The 22,500-nt window shown below is 47.8% G+C and overlaps 2 protein-coding genes across 2 annotated transcripts in view; one reads left to right on the forward strand and one right to left on the reverse strand.

The window, feature by feature from the left end:
* Positions 1-14,901, reverse strand: part of bmp7b (bone morphogenetic protein 7b) — a 33,852-nt gene extending 18,951 nt beyond the window's left edge. The window contains exon 1 of the mRNA XM_079519648.1: positions 14,194-14,901. Within this exon, the coding sequence (XP_079375774.1) occupies positions 14,194-14,584 (391 nt within the window). The 5' untranslated portion in view covers positions 14,585-14,901. The remainder of the gene's footprint in view (positions 1-14,193) is intronic.
* LOC306917415 (troponin C, slow skeletal and cardiac muscles) overlaps positions 1-22,500 on the forward strand; it is a 368,649-nt gene that overhangs the window by 190,407 nt on the left and 155,742 nt on the right. The gene's annotated exons all lie outside the window — the stretch shown is intronic.

Below are 22,500 nucleotides of genomic sequence, written 5' to 3' on the forward strand. Positions count from 1 at the left end.
CCTGCTAGCTCCCTGACTCCTTGTCACCTCCTCTGTATCCTGCTAGCTCCCTGACTCCTTGTCACCTCCTCAGCATCCTGATAGCTCCCTGACTCCTTGTCACCTCCTCAGCATCCTGCTAGCTCCCTGACTCCTCCTTGTCACCTCCTCAGCATCCTGCTAGCTCCCTGACTCCTCCTTGTCACCTCCTCAGCATCCTGCTAGCTCCCTGACTCCTCCTTGTCACCTCCTCAGCATCCTGCTCCCTCCTCCTTTAGCCATGGTTACAGGTGCACTCCCTCTGGGGAGAAAGCCAGACATGTTCTTTAGAGCAGTGGTTCCCAAAGTGGGGCCCGGGGACCCCCAGGGGTCCTTGAGGGAGTTCCAGGGGGTCCCCAGCTAAATGATAGTTTGGAACCAAGTGGACCATTATGGGTCTGTAACTCTGAGAGTGTACAAATGGAACAAAATGGACCCATGTGGTTCCATTTGTACTCTCAGAGTTAAATTACCATTGATTTTACAATATAAATTGGAATCCCAGAGATAGAAATGCCATTAAATGGGGACCGTAGACTAATATGCATGTCAATCTGGGGGTCCTTGAAATTAAACTGGTTGAGAATCACTGCTAGAGCCGTAAAAACCTTCTCATATGGGGGTCCCTGGCATATCTTTTCAAATGGGGGTCCGCGGGCTAATTAGTGTCAATTTGGGGGTCCTTGACATGAAAAAGTTTGGGAACCACTGCTGTAGAGGCTCCAGGGCAGCCCAAAAAACACCCATCCACTGTAAAAAATAACAAAATAAAAAAATTATGAAAAAGCCCTTTATCTGCTGCACTTGAGAGAACCGCTGGCTGCTGCCAAGAAACTCCCACAGTAGTAGGCACTTGGGTGGCGCAGTGGTAAAGTCCCTGCCGCCCACCTCCACGGAGGTTGTGGGTTCTAATCCACCGTGGTACAACCGGCTTTGTCAGGCGTCTTACAGTGTAGACTCGAGTCTATGCAAACACAATTGGCCCCGTGTTCGGGGGAGGGAAGCTGGGTGAGGACGGTGATAATTATCATTGCACGTACTCCTACAGGCTGGGCGCCGCCTGTCAGCGAATACTGGACAACTCACCCCGGTGCTTGCCCGTTTTTCCTCCCGGGATTTTCCCCAGTAAGGGGGATAACTTTGTAATATGCTATTGGCTGTTTGTATTCTTTTTGGAAAAATATAAAAAGATACTCCTGTGGAAAGGCTATATTATTTTACTTATATTGACCCTATAAACAATTTAGTATTGTTTAGTATATGTAAGGTTTTTCCCACTCAAATGGTACCTCGTCAGATAATCCCCACATAGCCTACAACAACTTCTGTGAACAGACTTCACTGTAGTAGCTTTTCATAAATATATTTGTACTTAGGCTGTCTGCTGTCGTGAAAGTTTATAGTTAGAGAAATTCAAAGTCCAGCCGTCTGCTGTCCAGCCTCTCCCACCCCTCACTGGGGAAAATTCCGGGAGGAAAACGGAAAAGGGGTGAGTTGTCTTGTTACCCTGTCAGCGAGGAGTGTTGGGCGGGAGGAGTAGGACGAAGGCTCGGAGCTGCGTCGCACATCAATCGAACACGGAAGACAATTGACTGGAGTTATACTGGTCAATGACTGGCTGCTATATTATTAAATCACTTTACCTGGGTTACATGACTTACATCTTCTGATAGTTATACTTGAATGTTGACATGAAAAATGTATCCCGGTTAGTGTTTCATCAGCACGAGCCTGACAAAATACAGCTTGTGAGTCGTGACGCACGTGGAAGGGCTAGGTTCAAGGTTCAAGGTTTCTTTATTTTGTCTCCCGAGGGAGAAATTTGTCTTGGACCCCAAGGACCCGCCTGCAAAAATTGCTGCGGAGCCCTTGTGCCCGTGTCGCCGCAGAGCAGCGCCACATAACATCTTCCTTGCAACATCAAAGAAAAAAGAAAGAAAAGGGAGGGGGTGGGTGGGGGGGTTGCATACACTGGTGGGAGGTGGGGGTGTTGGACGATACGATAAGGATACCAAGGATTCGACAGTGTTTGTGTCACTGTTAGGCAACACGGCACAGGCTCAAAGCTGTTTATAAACCACTGTGACATCACTGACAAATCCTTGGTATTGGTACCTTCATGCGACAGAGTCAACTTTTCTCGCTGTTTGGAAGATCTGCAAGGTTATATAGTAGATAGATACACGGCCAGGAAACTGAATTCCGGGCATAGAGTATCTCTCTCTCTTTCTCTCTCTCTATCTCCCTCTCTCACTCTCTCTCGTGGGATGAGGCAGTCCCTGGTGGAGAGGAGGAGCAGGTGCATTCATCACAAAACACCACAAACACACACTCTTATACAGACTTATGACTTATGACACTTTCTTCTGTTTGCCCAAAAGACCTTGAAACGTGCAACTCTCCTCAGAAATGATCCCAGAAATGATCAACAATCATCATCATCATCCTTCCTTATCGTTACCGTACTTGGTATGTGGAATGAGGAATGGGAACACAAACAACGACCAACCATCACTCAGAAGTCAGAACTGTAAAATCACTCCCCATCTTCCACCACAGTCTGAAAACCCACCTCTTAAGACCCCCAAACCTTCTGTACCTGATGACTATAAATACTTCAGTCAGACAACTCAAGAAGGATGTAATATATATTTATTGAATATAGATGAGCAATACAGTATATTTATTATGGTTTGGCGATGTATTGGATCTGCTTTTTAGGTACTCAGATCAAGCGCATCAGTCCCGACCATGGGACTCCGAATCCCCCGTACCTAAACAGTAGATCCAAAACGACAGGTGGTAGCTGGGGTGGAGGTGGGTGCGCAGCAGGTTTGTATACAGCGGCACGCTCATACAGCAGCAGCAAGCAAGGTTGTATACTGCAGCGCGCAGGTATACGGTAGCAGCAGCGAGCAAGCAAGCAGGAGGAGCAATGCAAACCTCCGGTTAAAGTAGCCGGTATGAAGATGGAGTGAGAGTGTGATTGGCTGAGTGAATCATGTGAATGAGAGCGTGATGCTGAGGTGGCCCAATTAACGGCCAGCAGCAACTGCACTGAGGTTCCCTGACTGAACTTGCTCTGCGCATGTCTACGACAGGCACAAATGCTCATTTGTATTATATGTAATGGTAGTACCCAGTTATTAGTTACTATGTTGTTGCCTTGCTATACTGTTTACTAAGTTATCTTAGTTATTTTGTAGCAGTTTGTATTTGACCACTATGTTGTTGGTTGACTATAGTGTTCATACTATCTTTCTTACATGGGAGCGTCCTCTAAATGCCTAAAAATGAGTCTCAGTTATTCAAGTAATCTATTCTACATGAGCAGGATTAAGTTGAGTATTGGTTCTAAATGTCGGTTTCAATATATTTCCGGTTAATTGCCCAGCCCTACTCCTCTCCTCATATGCTCCTCTCCTCTCCTCTCCTCTCCTCTCCTCTCCTCTCCTCTCCTCTCCTCTCCTCTCCTCTCCTCTCCTCTCCTGCCAGCTCAGCGGTCCTCAGACACTTTGCGCGGCACCTTGTGTTCTGGAGCAGCAGCAGACGGATCTGACGGCTCACATTAGCCCAAGTGTCTGTTTGGCACCATCACACCCCTCAGTTCTGCCCTGCTCGCTTCCGCTGGACAACGGGGGGGGTGGGGGGGATCTGCCCCATACCCCCATTCCTCCCCCAGTCCTCTTGAGATAACTGTGTCACCACCACCTCACTCTGCATCCCTGCAGAGCCCATTAACTCCCCACTCACTAGAGCCCTGATTCCCAGAGTCACAGCGGGTTCTGTGGGCTCAAGGTGTCACTCACACCGGGGTCAGGGCCGCGAGGGGAAGGGCTTTGTAAAGGCATTTAATAAAAGCTCCGTACGAAGACCTGGAAGTTGACTAATGGTCTTTTTTGTCCGTCTCTATTTCCCCTCTCTCGCTCCCGGCAATGTCTTCGACATAGCACTGGAAACAGGCTGGTCATAGTTTCCATAAGCTGACAGAGAGAGAGAGAGAGAGAGAGAGAGAGACCAGGGGGAGATTGCTCAAGATGTTTACCCTATAAAGAGGAACAAGGGTTTGATCTCCTGGGTGACGGGTGAGTGGCCACGGCAGAGCCATTACCACGTTAGGAGACATCCTGCCCTCTGGTAACTGCTGGTGACATCATGGCTGTGTGATGTATTTACACTGCTGTAAGGCCTGACAGCATGCACCGCCGCATGCTTCCCCCGGGAAGGTCTCTACTATAACTTACTCTAGCAATTATTAACCTACGGGAAGGTGTGTGTGTGTGTGTGTGTTGGGTTTACACCTGCGCGCTGCTGAGAAACAGTAACCGCAATGGGAGTATAAGTGTTGCATACATAAAACTGGCACTCAAATCAAACACGTGCATACTGTATGTGGAGTACTTCCTATATTCACTGTTAGCCTATAGGTAACGTTCTTGATATCAGCTGTACGTAATGGCCTCTCTTGTGGCAAACATCTTGTGACAAACACCACCCTTGGCCTCATGATATGTTCTACAATATGAATATTATCAAATCAAGATGCCACCATAGGCCTGGTATTTATTGTTTGGAGTACAGCTTGGCTCCCTTCTTATCTATGTGTGTGTAACTATGGGATGACTGTGTTGAACGTACCTCTACGTGAGCTCATGTGATAAACGTGTAAAACTGACACCGTTTGATTGGACAGTCTGATTGGTCCAGAGTCCTTCGACACAGAGGATACGTGGTTGTCTATGTCACTGGTCCCTTTATTTTTTGGCTTACATTTTGATTTCAGTTATTATTATTTCAAAGATCATTCCCAAAAGTGCTCTTTGCGCCTTGAGCTAAAAGGTTTGGGAACCACTAGTCTAGTACTACACACAACTGTTTCTCGAGGGAAACAAAACACCGCCCGGGCCGCCGGGTTAAACCGCGTCCTTGAGGCCGGGGCGGCGATTAGCAGACCCGGTTTGCCATTGTTTGTTTTTTTTCTAGCTGGGGCCGCCCATACGCTTGCCCGGCGCCCGTTCGGCCCACGTCAACTCACGGTCGAAAACAGGCGTTCCTCGTTCCACTTTTCCCACATGCACTGGTTTCCATATATATATATATATATATATATATATATATATATATATATATATATATATATATACAGTATACATATGTATATGTATGCATGTGCTGTATGTACAGTACATATAATGGGTGGCTGAGTGACCTCTCTCAGTCTCGTAGTGGAGCAGTCAGAGACGGCTGCCCTCCATATCCCATAAACTTTAGTGCTGGGTTCCACCTCACGCTTCACTGGACGTTATGGAGGTGCATTTCCCTTGTGGACCAGAGATTTATACTGGACGACATGTAACAGCCTGGGACTCGCAGGAATGTGTCTGGCTGAGGTTAGGCCCTACTCTGCCCTGGGCTTTTACAGGGCACCACCATACCGGCTGTGTTTAGCCAAAGTGGTGAGGACCAAGAAGCCATGGCGTATATTGACTCGAAGATCCGGCAGTTAACGCGCTACTGAGTCACCTCAGGAAGCTGGGAAACCAGCAGCGTCCTCGTCGCCATGTGTACTCACTCTCTGACCGAGATCCATCAGATCCCTGAGAGATATTCCATTCTATGAAGTGCGCTAAAGAAAGATTCTTCCGCTTTGAAAGAGCCTGTCTGCTTTGAGCTTCAAATGCATTTGCGGCCGCTGTTCTGTGGTGTTTTATATGTGCTGAGAGAGTGGGATAAACGGAGAACAGAGAGATGGTTGCCAAGCAGTGCGGGATCTGTCAACTAATGCCACTGTAACCATCTGCACTTCCTCTTAGCTGGGGGATAACACAACTGAAAGAGCTTGTGGAACCACAGTCATTCGGTTTCCCCTTTTCCCTCTTCCCCTCATCCCCTCATTTTTATGTTCTTTAATTTTGCGGCCGCAGCAACCACTCCCTCCTCAACCAGCCAAGCCGCCTCTTATTATAGACCTCAGGAGAATTCTCATACAATGCGGACATTGGCACATGCAAGCGCACAAAGAGACACAACGCACATGCATGTGCATGCATGCGCACAGGCGTGCACACACGCACGCACGAACGCACACACACACACGAACGCACACACACACCCACACCCACACACACACACACACTACAGGAGATTTCCCAGTGCCTACATAAACCTTTTTATAATTCCTTCCCCCAAACCCTAGGGCGGCATCTTACGTACATATGACAGGCACCTTGGCACCCTGATTTTAAGAGCTTGTTGTTTATTTAGTTTAATTACAGACCACTCCGTTTTAAAATAAACAAAATAGTTGCGAAGGGAAACACGAGGCATGCAGCTGTACGCTTGCCTAAATAAGCAGCGACCTGTCACATTCGATTCATATTTCATGTTAAATACTCTCAATATTTCATCACTTATAAAAACACCCGTGCACAGTTGTTGCTCAGCTTTTACAAGCTTTGATTTTGGCAGTTTGAGCCGGTCCGAGGAATCTGGTGAGCATTACGGCCTTCCGCTAACACAGCGACTAGCATCGCACATCACACGTCCCAGCTGGTGACGGGGTAGAATAGGGTGGCTCTAAAATAGTGTTTTATTGCACACAAACACACAGAAACTCATTCTGACACCGATGTTCTCCAGGCTCATGATGTTCCCACGATGAACAGAAAATAAAGCATGGTCTCTATTTAAATGTGTCCACAAACATTTTGTTATTCGTCATTACTCTCCTCTCTAATCCTCTCCTCTCTAATCCTCTCCTCTCCTCTCCAATCCTCTCCTCTCTTCTCTTCTCCTCTCCTCTGTTTTACCATTTGTCTTCACAGCAGCATTGGAACTGGATCTGTGGCCATTCTCCGGCCCACATCTGGGCTCTCCTCTCAACTCTGCAGCTTGCTAACCTCTCTTTCATGTAGGCTATATGTGTGTCTGCGCGTGTGTGTGTGTGTGTGTGTGGGGGGGAGGGCGGGGGGGGGGGGGTGGGGGTGGGGGGGGGGTGTTGGCTGGATCTCCAAGCTCGGCTATTTTCACTACTTATTAAATTCTTAGATTTTTGCTTTTTTGCTTTTTTCGGAATGTTTTCCAAAAATGTTTTGAAATAATAATAATTAAAAACAAAATGTAGTAAACGAAAAATAAAGGGACGCATAAAAATGTGTCCGTAACCCACAGATTGTTTGGGAACCAGTGGAATAGAAAACATGGCTCATGTACTCCTGGCCCGGGGCATTCCTGGCCTGGAGCGAAGCTCCGTCCATCATTTCTGCAGAGCCAGAGCGCCTGCTGCTCCGTACATCTGTGTCTTTTGACAACTCGCCACAATGTCAAGTCCCACCCGCGGCGCGTTTCATCATCTCTCACAGCAAGTGCCTCGGCCCGGCCAAGAAGACCACTGAGAGACTCTGCTGCACGCGTCCAGATGTCATTCCACACCGCCGGCCGAGGTTCTACTACAGGTGAATATTCATGGCCTGCTCGCCGGAGGAAAAGGGGGGGGGGGGAGATGTTTATTTTTGGATGTGACCGCTTGTGATCTTTTGTTCGTATGCGTTGCGTAAGCCCTGATCATAACAGAAAGTGGGTCGCTGCTGGCCATTTGCGTCTTTTTCTGTTTGTTTACACGCCGGACTGACGGAGAAAATGCGACGGGAAGTCGGGAACGACGCATGTGTGTTGCATGAAGAGGAGCTGAAGGTCATGCAGGCATGGATAGTGATACCTGTACCAACTGTTGCATTCCACTGCTTCAGCTCACTCCCTGTCCAGCAGCAACCATAAAACACACACTCACTGACAGTAATTAGCTCCAGAAACATTCCTTCAGTACAAACAAAGTGTGTGTGTGTGTGTGTGTGTGTGTGTGTGTGTGTGTGTGTGTGTGTGTGTGTGTGTGTGTGTGTGTGTGTGTGTGTGTGTGTGTGTGTGTGTGTGTGTGTGTGTGTGTGTGTGTGCGTGCGTGCGTGCGTGCAGGTTTATATGCCTGGCATGTGCTTATGCTTGAACTTGTACATGTAATGCGCATGTGCCAACATGTGTGTCTGTGTGTGTGTGCGTGGGTGGGTGTGTGTGTGTGTGTGTGTGTGTGTGTGTGTGTGTGTGTGTGTGTGTGTGTGTGTGTGTGTGTGTGTGTGTGTGTGTGTGTGTGTGTGTGTGTGTGTGTGTGTGTGTGTGTGTGTGCGTGTTACTGGGAGCATGTTACAAACCAAGTGATCACTTAAATCTATGGGAGGGAGGGATATACAGGGGAGTAACAGTGAGAGTCTCAAGGACAGACTGTACACACACACACACACACACACACACACACACACACACACACACACACACACACACACACACACACACACACACACACACACACACAGTAATGACTAGTCCTCATCCTGGACACATGGGTCAACAGAGAGAGAATGAGAGGCAGACAGACAGCTAGACAGGCAGAGACCAGGAGAAGGAACGGGGGGGGGGGGGAAACCCACAGGAGAACTTGAGAAAGTGTTGAAATGCTTTACGTCTGGGATCACGGGGGTTCAAACCACTGGTTGTAAAGGGGCAGAGCTGGAGGCAGGACGCACAAACACGACACTACCGGGTCTGAACTCAGACTGCACGCATGCAGGAAGCTCAGCGCTCATACAGGAAGGCAGGGTGTGAAGGCACGCCGCGGCTGTGCTTTGTGCAGGGGAACGCAGAGGAGGTTCGATACACGGAGAGTAAAGGAGCGGGGTGGAGAACGGGTAGGGGAGCGGAGGGGAGGGGAGGGGGCCTGCTGGACGAAGAAGAGATAAAGTTTCTCTGCGCAGCTGCTTTGGCCAGTAGACTGGAGAGAAACATCTGTATTAAACTCAGCCGCGCAGGCGGCCTGCAGTGCAGAGGAATGCAAAGGAGCCAAAGAGGGGTGCGGAGAGAATGAGTTGCTTGTATTAAAGGGCGCTATCATACGAGAAGCTGTGTGAGTTAGTGCGAAGCTGAGTCTGAGGAGCTCAGTGTGACTTGGTCTCCATCTGCCAGAGCATCCTCGAAATGATGTTAAACGCTGGATGTCGTTGCCATGACTCCTCCTATACTGTGGTCACGGTGTGACGCGAGGGGGGTTCGCGAGCGCACATCTGAGCGAACTTGCTCTAACGAATACAACCTAATTATTAGACATTTCGACCCCGCTAGCTCCCCGTTAACACAGGCTGTAAAGCAGGCCGGAGAAGGCTGGCAGAGAGCTCCATGCCAGCTCCCAAGGGAGAGGGCAGAGGGGTGTGGGTAGTTAGGGTGGGGGCAGGTGTCACGTCACCATGGTAACACAGGGCATAATTACCTGCTGCTGTTGTGACTCAACAAGCCCCACCTGCATTAACGACCCTGCTCACATTCACATGCAGAGTAAATATGAGCTGACGACAGGCTATTTGTTTTTGTTCTAATCTACGAAATCTGTTCACCATTATGTTAAATTATGGCTTGTTTGTTTGAAACGAGTATCAAACTCTGTGGCTCAGATAGCTTCATATGGCTGTGTGGTCTCTGTGTTACTGAAAAGGGTGCTTTTCTGTGCTATACAATGCGCTGAAACATAAACACAACGGCTATTCATCACTGCGCTGTATACTTTGGACAACTCCATTGTGTACCTCTGGTAATTTATGTACATGCAGTAATTTGACGTTGGTCCATTTGGGGGGAGAAAGAACTGCCTGGGGACTTTATTTGTTTAGACCTGCTTAAACTCAGTTTAGTCAACTGTTTCACACATCTGGAGCAGATTAATTGCAGCAGAACATTGGACAATTAAAATGCACCCCGGCGGTGTGCCTTTGTCAATGGCCTGATATTTGCTCACATGCATGTGCGAGGCCCATCGATGCATTATGAGGTCCCAACAGCCCCCCTCCCTCCAAATAGGCTAACGTACAGCAGGGCTAGCACACACACCCAGGGACCCATCAACCTGGGGTTTGGTTTCAACTTACTGAAAATGCCACAGGATAAACGAGCACAGTTTCATATGTTTATGCATACATATACAAGCACGCACAATCGCGCGCGCACACACACACACACACACACACACACACACACACACACACACACACACACACACAAACACATATGCACAAGCACATATGCACAAGCATGCTATCTCTCTCGCTTAATCTCTCAAACACATGTCACACACAATATGCACAATCGCACACGCACGCACGCAGGCACGCACGCAGGCACGCACGCACGCACGCACGCACGCACGCACGCACGCACACACACACACACACACACACACACACACACACACACACACACACACACACACACACACACACACAAAGGGAACACTCATTTCCTCACAATTACCTTAGGCTATAGTTTAATCCATGCAGGGTTGCATGAGAACAGGGGAAAGGAGGAAGCAGTGACTAACACATTTGATGATAACATTTTACAGTAAGGACTTACACCTGGGATAAACAGGCTGTAAACCTCCTACACACACTGGTGACAGTGTCGCTACTGTTAATCTGCGGTGCAGAATGCAAATAGCAGACATCTAAGTCACCCTGCCTGAGTGAGTGAGTCGACGTTAAAGTGTGGTGGAACTAGGCAGAGGCCAATAGAAGCCAAGCATAACCAAAGCCCTGGAAGCTGTGGTTTGTTGAGGGGAAATGCTTTAATTCATTGCGGCTAACAGCTAATGCCACTAGGGATGCCTGGGACCATATTATACAATTATCGAATACGCAGTTGTGAGCTTGCGTGCCAGCGCTCGCATGTGTGCGTGCGTGTATGTGGGACTGTGTGTGTGTGCGTGCGTGTGTGCGTGCGTGCGTGTGTGTGTGAGAGAGAGAGGGATGAGGATTTTTATTTTCTAGTCAATTAGGGACCTAGATTAATCACTTCAGCAACAAACAGTAACAAAAAAAAACATCATTGCTCATCATGACGCTTTCACAGACGCAAAGTGCCACTGTAGGATGCAGAGATGGAGGATGTGTTGTCTCAAAGTGCCACTGTAGGATGCAGAGATGGAGGATGTGTTGTCTCAAAGTGCCACTGTAGGATGCAGAGATGGAGGATGTGTTGTCTCAAAGTGCCACTGTAGGATGCAGAGATGGAGGATGTGTTGTCTCAAAGTGCCACTGTAGGATGCAGAGATGGAGGATGTGTTGTCTCAAGCTGTTGGCATGTTATCTTTGCGTGTCGCGCGAGCACACCCAGCGTTGGGGTGACCTGTGTTGCGTGTAGCCATGTACATTCTAAATGTATGCTGTAAGCCATTTACACAGCTGGGCTTTTAAACTGAGGTGACTCAGAGAGAGGACGTCCCGAGCCCTGGGGCCTGTCCCACCCTGGCCAGCTACACTGGCCTCGGCAGTACACACACACCCACGCACACGCACACACACACACACACACACACACACACACACACACACACACACACACACACACACACACACACTGACAGCATACTGTATCCGCTCCCAAGAGTGGCAATCAATCATGTTTAATAGAAGGATTTTATTTGTTTTCGTTTTGTAATGGTACAACATTGTTAAAAACACTGAAGTGGATCGGAAGTGCATACATTGTTGTTGTTTAAGCAAAGAGGAAACTGTGTCAGTTTATCATTAGAAAGTTGATCATTGAGAATAATGAAGTTGACCTCAATTGAACAGAAGGGTATAAACATTGCAGGATGATATGGTAATTCACAAAGTGGTGATAAGGATTCACTGGAACAGATGTCCTCCAGTACACTTATTGTTCGAGTTATTTCATGAATAAAGGTCATATGCCATAAATACTGTATGCACTCAGCCTTTTGTGTCACCACTCCTCTCCTATCCTACCTCTCCTCTCCTCTCTCCTCTTGACCTCTCTCTAGTACTATGAAAACTGTATGAGTGAAATCAGATACTCCCTTGTCATAATATTTAGTTTTAAGACTAAAATCCAAACCAGCCCATAAAAGCAGACCAGTCACTTCTCACACCACTACGTCTGACAGATGCACCTTTGCATGGTGTTTGTGAACACAAGCTAAATGAATGGAATGTGCGTGTGGGCCTTAGTCAATCAATGTAGTACTAGTCATTCTGTCCCATATCTCTCTCTCCCTCACTGTCGCTCCCTCTTTCGTGTGAAGGGTAATGAATCGGCATGCTATCTGCTGTACTGAATCTAGCCGGGCTCTGATGGTATCACATGAGACCCAGGAAGAACCATAACAATGAAGCCTATTGACAGACACAACACGCGGCAGATGGCATTGACATAGTTAAGACAAGCGGCCACTTTATATCCAAATGAGTGACACGGATAATTTGATATATACGGTAACAGGGATATGGCATGCCACGAGTGGAACTCGACCTGGGGCGAAGGGAAAATGGCCTCTGTGGAACTCGGTAATAAAATTATCCTACGGGTTTCAGCTCAAAAGGATGCGTGAAAGTGATTCTTGACAAGAATTCCAACCTGACTTTTATTAAAGCCTTTCTTCAACACACAGGCGCCATGCTGTGTCACTGAGCAGCTTTAACCACTTGAAACCAAGTGTCCCTAAGCTGGGACGAACATTCTGTGAAAATATCAGATCTATAAGCTCACAAGTCACAACATATTTTGGAAAGACTTTTGCTGGTGAAGGAAAAAGTAGCAGACCTATATAGAGCCCTGGTGGAAAACGTTTAAGGTTAAATGATACAAGAATGATACAATAAACAATTACTTGTTTTTGATCCTTTCATCCCGAGCTGATGTGAGCCACCTTTGCTTTGATAGAATAGCTACTTAGAAGGAGACTGTCAGAAGTCCAAGCTGACTATTGTATTTGTTCCCCATCGCACGCTCCCTCCTTCCTTGCCAGCTCACTACAGCCTTGGTCTAAGTGAAGAGGCCCTTGACTTTGCAAGCCGCTGTGGTCAGATCCATCTGTGTCACAGCCTGTCAAAAATAGTCACAATGCAGCAGCTCCCACAGTAATTACACAGTGCAACGGAGGAACCAGTGTCACCTCCCTTTCTCTTGCCAATGCAGTTCAACAATGATCTTTCCAGGATTAAAACGATCTTTGCAGCTCTCTACGGAAGCCTCTACTTTTGCTGTGTGATCCTGTTGGTTTGTTCATAGTTAAACTGACTTGTGGATTGATTCCGTCTGGCCCGAGGCTAGAATGTCTGAAAACCGTGCATGTGCCAAATCATGGGAAAGGTTTATCAAATAAAACAATAAATCACAACTCCACTGGACCATGACGTGCATGGGCAATTGCAGTGACTGCATAATTTGTTGAGCAAACTGAATCATGATAATGTGTTTATCTTTCCATAAATCTGACACTGCCTGTTAATGTTGTGATTATTTGCTCTGCCACCCGGCAAGGTGCTGACTGCAATAAAATAGACCAAGACTGTGGGATTTCAATAAAACAAACCGATTAGATAAGGTAAGTGGTGTTGAAACAAACGGCATACCATTTCAACAGCCAACACTTGAAACTGATCGAAACTGCTGAGTTGGAAAGAATGTAGTGTAGGCCGTACAAGAACATTATAGGTATAAAAAGACAGGGCCTGCATGACCAAACTCAATTTTGACCTTCATTGATTGCCATTATTGTGTATTGTCAGTGTGCATGAGGGAGGACCAGTGCACTTTGAACCCAGTCTGCTGTTGAATGACCCCTGTAGCCTAGATAACACATGACACACACACACACACACACACTGCCCCGCGCCTGAATATTGCAATGTTTCACACCTGTTTGAGAGACAGCAGCGACACACGGGAATGTGCCACTCCTATAGGCATTAGCTAGATAACAGCTAATACCCAGTAAACATGGTGATTGTCCTTCTGTGTACACACACATGGTGCAGAGGTACTCTATTATAGATAATACATGGCCTGCTCAACAGGTGAAACAGTTTCAAAATAGCATGCCAGCCATCACACAAATTCCTTCATGCTTTAGTTTAGAGGCGACTTACAAACCCATATCATAGCCCTTGCACTGATCATTTTAACTATATTGGATTTATGATAATATTGTCAATAATAATATAAATAATTAAAAAACTGAAACTTGGGCCTTATTTGAATAGCCACAGTAACTAGCTACAAATACAAATTCAATGAAACATTGTGCACTTGATATGATATATAAAAAATATCAAATCCTACCTAAATTAACGAAGCTCATGACCATATCCGCATCATTCAAGAAGTTGTTGTCTTGCAGACTGGCTATCGGGGGGCCCTGGGTGGTAAAGACGGGCTTGTAGGGGTAGGAGTATCTGTCCTCGTCCCCCTCCGTGGACATGGCATTGTACAGGTCCAACATGAACATGGGGGCCGCGTTGTGCTTCCCGTGGAGGTGGGGTCGCGGCCGGTGCGGCAGCCCGAGGATAGAGAGGATCTCGCGCTGCATCTCCCTGCGCTCCTGGCTCTTTAGCCGACGGTGGATGAAGCTCGAGTGGACCTCGTTGTCCAGGGTGAAGTTGGCAAAGACGGTATCCGCCAGGACGCAGAAGTACCCCCACAGGAGGAACAACGCTGGAGCGCGCCTATCCATTTGCAAATGCCGTCCGTGCGTAATTGCGCCCTCGCAAGTTCTCTCTTCCCGAAACTCCCAGATGGATATTGAACTTCGCGACAGGTATGTTCAATATCCAAATCAAAGACGGACCCTCATGTTGAGGGAAGCGTTCCCGAATGGAACATCAAGTCAACTTTCAGCCCTCCTTTTAATTGATATCAGAGCCCGAACTCTGATCGCGGACCTGCGTTCACATCTACGACACTCCAAAACCAGCAGCAACCAATAGCTTTTTTTGCACTCTGTCTGCTACTGCTGTCGGTCGGGGGAGACGGGAGCTCAGCTTGCGATGAGACGTGTGTCGTTCGGCTGAGAGCAGGACGCAACGAGGAGGCGCTATGTGCTGGGTGGAGCGGCAGAGAGAGAGAGCGAGAGAGAGAGAGAGAGAGAGAGAGAGAGGGGAGGGGGTGAAATGGCTTGAGGTGGATACATGTGCAAATAACCAGGTTATGATGACAAGTTGACATTTGTAATATATTTCCTCTCCTGTTAAAGTGAGCTATATTCATGCAAGCCCCTCCTGTTCCCAGGTGCACTGCCTGTCTGTCTATATGGATGGATTGTGTGTGGACTCAGTAATGACAGACATGCAGACAGTGACAATAGACATTTCAGTGTTAGTGTGCTTATGGAAAATAACAGACTGCTCGTATCATGGGGTAATTATTTGCCTTTAAGGAGGCAAATCATAGGGCAATTATTTGGCTGTGCGGCTGAATACTAGAATACTGTGTGGGAGAGAGGTTGAAACATGTAACACGCAATGTTGTCAGTATAATAGTTTCCCTGTGATCTGCAGGAGTGCAGGTGCACTTGCTGATTATCGTGGCACACAGAGGTGGAGGAAGATTTAACCAGCTGAACCTATAGCATCCCTCCTGTATATGCTGGGGTCGAAGGTTCACTGAGAATAGCAGATCTACAAGCTCGCAACTCCTCGCAAGGCAACATCCTCAACAGGTCCTCAACAGGGATCCTCAGTTAGTTAGTTAGTTACTGTGATAGTGAGGTCTATCCAACACCAACTCGGGACTCCTGGATTCTTGAGCTCTACAGTGTTGTTAGCTAAGCTGTCGCGCCGCAGTGCGTCTACATAGGTGGTGCGCTTCTTTCCCCTCCTGGCGTTGCCCTGGGTTGGCTCTCATTATCATAGAGTCAATTTACTTGCCTCAAGTTTTGGGTGGCTGACGCAGTGCCCTGCCAGCCTCATCCTTCTCTCTCTGACTTTGTCTGTGACCCGTGGTAGGTCCCCATAGATGTCCACATTTCTGATGCGGTCTGTTCATGACACCTAGTGCCATTCATAGCATTCTTAATGTGTAGACTCCATTCAGGGCTCTTTCCTGTTGTCCTCAGAGTTACTGCAGACAGGGGGGTCTCCAAATCTTTGAGTGATAGGAACTTTTTATTTTATTTAGCCTACATTAACCACTTGAACCCCATCCTTATATTCAGAGGGGAACATTAGCCACAAATAGCCGATTGTAGATCGGCTATTCATGGGCCATCATGTCATAGACGATTGATATACAGTGCCTGTGAAATGCATTCTGGAAAGCCCTTTCAGCCGTTGTGTCCCCAAGTGTTGGAGCAGGAAGTCTATGACACAAAAGCATGCAGTGCACATGACATGCAGAGAGAGAGAGAGAGAGAGAGAGAGAGGGGTACGTGCAGATGTTTGGCAGCTGCCTCATCCCTGGCTGCATCAGGCTGTCTGCCCCTCTGGCCCCAGCACCTCTTAAACACCACACTTTAATGGGACGCTCCTGACCCTCGCATGCTCTCTGCTCGCCTCTCGCCCATATGCAGGCGGAGGGATTTCAGATGGCCTTCTCCACCGTTAATGGCCACTTTATGTGGTGAGAGCTCACCCTCCCCCCCCCCCCACCACCACCACCACCACCATCCATTTTTGCTGTGGATAGGGGAATGGGGGGGTTACATATATAGAGACTGGTTTTAATGGCTTTGTAGTGGAGAGATGTTTTAGGACTGCAGCTTGCCAGGTAATTTTATGACAATAAAATTAAGACTTCAATGGCACACAGCAAGAGAGGCAGCCAGATTCCGAGCTATAATTGCAAGCAGAGGATGGTGGGGGTTGGGGGCGTGTCTCGGGGTCTTCCAGATGAATCTCACCTCCATGTCCACTTTAAAGTGTCTGGTCTCATCTTCAAAGGACTTCCGCACCCCCTTTTTTTTCTCCGATGACAATTCAATACAGTTTGCCAGAATGCCTATGCAGCCTGCTCCTACTCTTTTTTTCAGTATCATCTGCCAGAGACACTCTATTGCTTTTTAAATGGCCTTTCAGCAGTAGCCTGTTACATATAAACATTGCTATCCGGTCGCTCAGATAGAATCAGCTAATAGCCGCAGGTGTTTACATTACAGCAGTTTCCGACAGAGGACATGAAAGAGACTTGGTTTCAGTTATATAGTAACTATACATCTATCTCTCCCTCTCTCTGTCTCTCTCTCCCTCGCTCCCTCTTGCTGTGGGGCATGGGAGGGCTGAGCTCCTGTCCCTTTTCTCCAGCAACCCCCAGGCCTGGCCTCAGTCAGTGCCCAGAGAGGGGCTGACACTCTGGGCCTGGACAATAGGAACAGACCCCCCTTTGTTTGGACCTCCATGGCCCCGGTGACAGTCACAGTAAACAGTGGGCACAGACCGGGGCCAGGCCTGGGCCAGCTGCACTGAGGGGCCTTTGACCAGGGGAAGTAAAGCAGAACAAACAGTGTTTGAACCCTCTGTCGTTCACTACTACCTCTCTTGTTCTTCCTCTCTGGCTCTGTACGTTTCTCCTCTCTCTCTCTCTCTCTCTCTCTCTCTCTCTCTCTCTCTCTCTCTCTCTCTCCATCTCTCTCTTTCTTTCTTTCTTTCCACTCCTACACACACACACACACACACACACACACACACACACACACACACACACACACACACACACACACACACACACACACACACACACACACACACACACACTCACACACACACACTCACACACACGTACACAAAGAGCGCTAACACATCTGTGAGGGTCTGATAGAGTGGAAGAATAAAATACAGAAGGAGTGACTAATGCACTGGCAAGTCTATTACTATTAAACGCTCTCTGGACAACAAAGCCGTAAAGCTGCAGGTCCGATGATTCACCCCGCTGGGTTTACACAGACACAGGATCCCAACAACATCTTTACACTGGCCAAACCAAGACTTAAGCATCAATACAGATGCGTGCATGGTCTATTGTTCCTCCCTTTGGCTCCATTTTCTCCATTATGTCAGGTATTTCTCTTTAATCCTGCATGGTTAAAACTCACCTCCTGCCCTGCAGCACTTGGTGCACGCGGGCGCGCGCTCACACTCATAGACACACATGCGCACGCACGCATGCATGCACGTGTGCGCGCACACACACACACACACACACACACACACACACACACACACACACACACACACACACACACACACACACACACACACACACAGAAACACACGCCTCCCGCTTTGGTCTTGGCCCGCCTGCACAAATACACACCTCCCTGCTCCTGCAGGTTAGAGCATGACACCTGGCTCTGTGGAAGACCACACAGCAGTGGAGTGAAGCTCTCTCACACTCACCACAAACACACTGACACTCCCCGTGGAAGACTTTCTCTCACTGTCCCTTTGTCCGCGTGTTAACACGGTAAAATCACCAGTGTTCATTTCACTCCAGAGTGTGCAAATGGAACAAAATGGGCCTGTCCATTTGGTTTCATTAACTCCTTTCTGTAGAAGGTTATAGGACTCTTTCCATTTTTCTCCCCTTTATTTCTTATTTCTTATTATTATTATTATTTTTTACCAGATCAAAGGATGGGTTCAGAAGTCAGGTTAATATTTATGTTGCATGTTGCCACGGTAACCGGCAGGAGGCAGTCCTTTTGAATTCTCATGGACATGGGGGGGGACGCAGTTTGAGATGTAGGAGGTGTCTGCCCGAGGAAACCCGTCGAGAGGGTACAGAAAAAAACCTTATTTTCAAGGTAAACTGACCCTCAAATGAAGCAGTGCAGGTTCGGGGTGCAGGAACAGGGGAGGGGGCATTTTTTCCTCTCCTCCTAAACACCCCCCACCGCCGCGTCTGACTGCTCCATCCGCTCTCGTCTACATTTTGGGCATGGCCCCCACTGTGCGCACCATAGAGCCCAGCGGCCTGTTAAAACAGCCTGCCCAGGTGGGGCTGAGCAATTGCAAATGTTCCCCTTCTGGTGTCTGACACTTCCAGGGGCCCATATATGAACATATGAGACACAGCTGTGAGACAGGCAGCAGAGAGGGGGCGGCAGCCCTGTTCCTTTTGAAGATCCCACTCTCTGTAACCATCCTATAGGCCTATACTCACATTCTGAGACACTGAGCTCGACATTAACAAGACAAAAAAATCGACTCGCATCGCGTGACGAAAACTCATGTGTCCATGTCCGGCACGCGCTTCCTTCTGAGCTTCTTGGGCGATGAAGACATTTGAAACCATGCACCTGCATTACTCCTTTCTGTCACTCACTGACTACTTTCCCCTGTCTCCTCTTTCTCCTGTCCGTCTGTCTGCAGCAGGATATGGCGCTCATGGAACACCGGCCCTGGGTTGGATCTGATTCATGGCTCTCAGCGGTCCTGCCAGGCCAGACCCCAAATCAGTTATGTTTGGGGCCGTTGACAGCCAGATAGCGTTTACTTAATGCCCAGCTGAGTAAGGCTTATCCACTAGCAGGATGTTATCACTCACTTACCCTGTCACTTGTGTGTCATCAGCAGAAGGCACGCAGGCCTGACTCTGTGCCCGCTCGACGGGCTGGGGCCGTGCACTTTATCAGTGTCCATTACCGAGGTGTGAGGGCTTGATAAAAAATGCCCGGCCTCTGAGTTCCTCATTTAGATCCTTGTCTCTGTGGCGCGAGAGAGAGAGGCCTTTTTCTCGTCACTCTGTGAGCCTGTGCTCAGCTGTCAATCTCGGGTAGAGCCCTGGGTGATCAGTCACCGGCCTGCTGGCCCAGAGGAGTGGGCTGCCGCCGCCACCGCTGGCCGGGGGTGGTGGGAGGGTGGGGGGACTGGCCTGGGCTAAACGCTGATGAGAAACAGAGGAACAGGAGAGCCTGCGTTAGGAAGATATGCGTGTGTGTGTGTGTGCATGTGTGTGTGTTTTGTGGCTGGTGGATTGTTAAGGGGGTGGGGGGGTGGGGTGGTGGGCGGGAGGGGGTCTGGGTGGCTCTGTTTTCTATTTGTGAGGATTAGGTTGACAGATCTGTATTTAGTTTCTTTGGGCCTCTAGCCACAGCTAATCCCCCTCACCTGCACCTCCACTCTCTTTCCTCTGACCCGGCAGTCCCCCCCCCCCCAGCCCACTGACCCCTCCCACCACCACCTTGTGCCCCCCCTCTTCTGCCCGGCACAAACGCTCATCCCGAGACCAGCACATGACTCGTTGCACTCTGTCTCCTCAGCTCAGAGCCTCACACTTCACAGAACTCTCTCCCAGCCCGAGGAAAACGGCAGGGGTCTCCTCCGCCTTTCAGGGATGGAAGCAGTGGTGGAAGAAGTCAGCGTTGCCAGCTCTGCTTATATTATAAGCCAGTTTGGGTTTGTGTTTCTGTAAAGTCACTAGTACTTATTGGTAGTTGCGGGTGCGTTTTTTTTCTCTTTTCTTTTAGTTGCTTATTTTGGGCTTGCTGTGTAATGTTTTTTGTCTGCAGAACCCCATCTGAAAATATGTTATGCCAGCTGGACAATACAAGATTTGAGTTGTTAAAATGTTTCAAGATATTCCAAAAGTTACAGAGCTATGAGCCGATGCATATAGGTGCTGGAAGTATTTAAGTAAAAGTAACAATACCACATTTTAAACATACTTTGTTACAAGTAAAATGTCCTGCATTCAAAATCTTACTTCATTTAAGTCAAAGTACAAAAGTAGCCTACTCACATGCAGAATGCCCATATCAGTATAATAGGCTACCATACAATATCATGTTAAATATTGGACTGTAATTATATTGATCATAAACGAATTAAGCCCTATTTTATCGGGTTATGAGCTTGTAATCAGATTTTAGATTAATAATTTGCAAAGTAACTAGTAGGCCTAACTAGGCCTAATAATTTGCTGCATTATAAATCTGCAAAGTAACTAGTAGGCCTAACTAGGCCTAATAATTTGCTGCATTATAAATCTGCAAAGTAACTAGTAGGCCTAACTAGGCCTACCGTAAACAGCTGTCAAATAAATGTAATGGAGTAAAAAGTACAAAACTTGATTCTGAGATGTAGTGTTGTAGAAGTATTCATGAAGTATCATGAAATGGAAACACCGGGGTAAATAAAAGTACATCAAAGTATACAGTACTTGATTAATGTACTTAGTTATCTTCCCACTGTCTTCCAGGGGCCCCAGGTTTTGTGGACATATTTTTTCTTTTTTTCTTCTTCTTTTCTTTCTGGTCAAGTATAGCTAAAAGGTCATCCCACGTCACTGAGAGATAGCAATTACTTAACAATTAAGAGACATTACCAAGGAAGCAGCTTGTCAAAGCCACTCAGGAGACGGGGAGACCTTTGGCAAAGCTGCACATTAGGAGCTATTCAGGGTCAGGTCAGGGGCACAGACCTCCTCTCTTCAGATCTTTGCTCCCACACGTTCCAAACAGGCCTTCAGCACACTGCGCTGCACAAACACACACAGCATGCCTGCCTGCCAGCACATCTTAACAAGGTGGGGGACTCCCAATGATGGTGAATGACCTAATATTAACAAGGTGGGGGACTCCCAATGATGGTGAATGACCTAATATTAACAAGGTGGGGGACTCCCAATGATGGTGAATGACCTAATATTATACATCTTAACAAGGTGGGGGACTCCCAATGATGGTGAATGACCTAATATTTTGGGATCTAAGCTGGTTTCTCTGTAGTGACATCATGATTCCAATATTATAAGCCCACAATGCTCCCAAATGAGAACTAAAGAGGGAGTGTGTGTGTGTGTGTGTGTGTGTGTGTGTGTGTGTGTGTGTGTGTGTGCGCGTGTGTCCGTGTGTGCGCGCGTGTCCGTGTTACCGTGTGTGTGTGTCCGTGCGTGCGTGCGTTTGTGTGTGTGTGTGTCTGTCTGTCAGTGTGTGTGTCGTGCGTGTGTGTGTGTGTGTGTGTGTGTGTGTGTGTGTATGTGTGTGTGTGGGGGGGGGGGTCATTTCTACTCAGTCTGTGTCTTACTGTGGGCAGTTCAGAAACCCGTCCACCAGTGCCATGGTTGCAATGCGATAATGGAAGCCATCATTCTCACGATAATAAAAATCTAAATTATAATAATTAAAAGCATCTTGTTTAAAATTAAAGATCTGCCTAACGATGATGTCACTGGTGGACGGGTTTCTGAACTGCCCACAGCCCTCCTGAGACACAGACTGAGTATAGGAAAAATGGTGGTATTTTATCATGAATTTTAGTGAGGACCAATTAATGTAGTTGTGTTCACGTAACATTACCCACAGCATAAATACACACCTCATATCATTACTTACCTGTTTGATACCGCCTCGCGCTGTCAAATTTCCCCCCCCTCCTCCCCAACTAACCCCCTCCATCCTCAGCATTGCCCTGCTAACACTTCTCTCTCTCTCCTTCTCCTAGGAGCCCCCGGGGGGGGGCAGCGTCCGAGCAGAGGCGACCGACCGCTCCCGGGCGAGCAGGTCGATCGTCAAGCTCTCGAGACTACGTCCCCATCCTAAGTCTCGCCCTCCCCGGGCTCCTCATCATTACACCCACATCTCATTTGTGCAAATAAATACTACTAATCTTGAACAGTGGTGTGGTTTCTTACTAGTGAATATGAAGATAGGTTAAA

The sequence above is a fragment of the Electrona antarctica genome (assembly GCF_951216825.1).
Source record: "Electrona antarctica genome assembly, chromosome: 2".
In the NCBI taxonomy this organism is placed as follows: domain Eukaryota; kingdom Metazoa; phylum Chordata; class Actinopteri; order Myctophiformes; family Myctophidae; genus Electrona; species Electrona antarctica.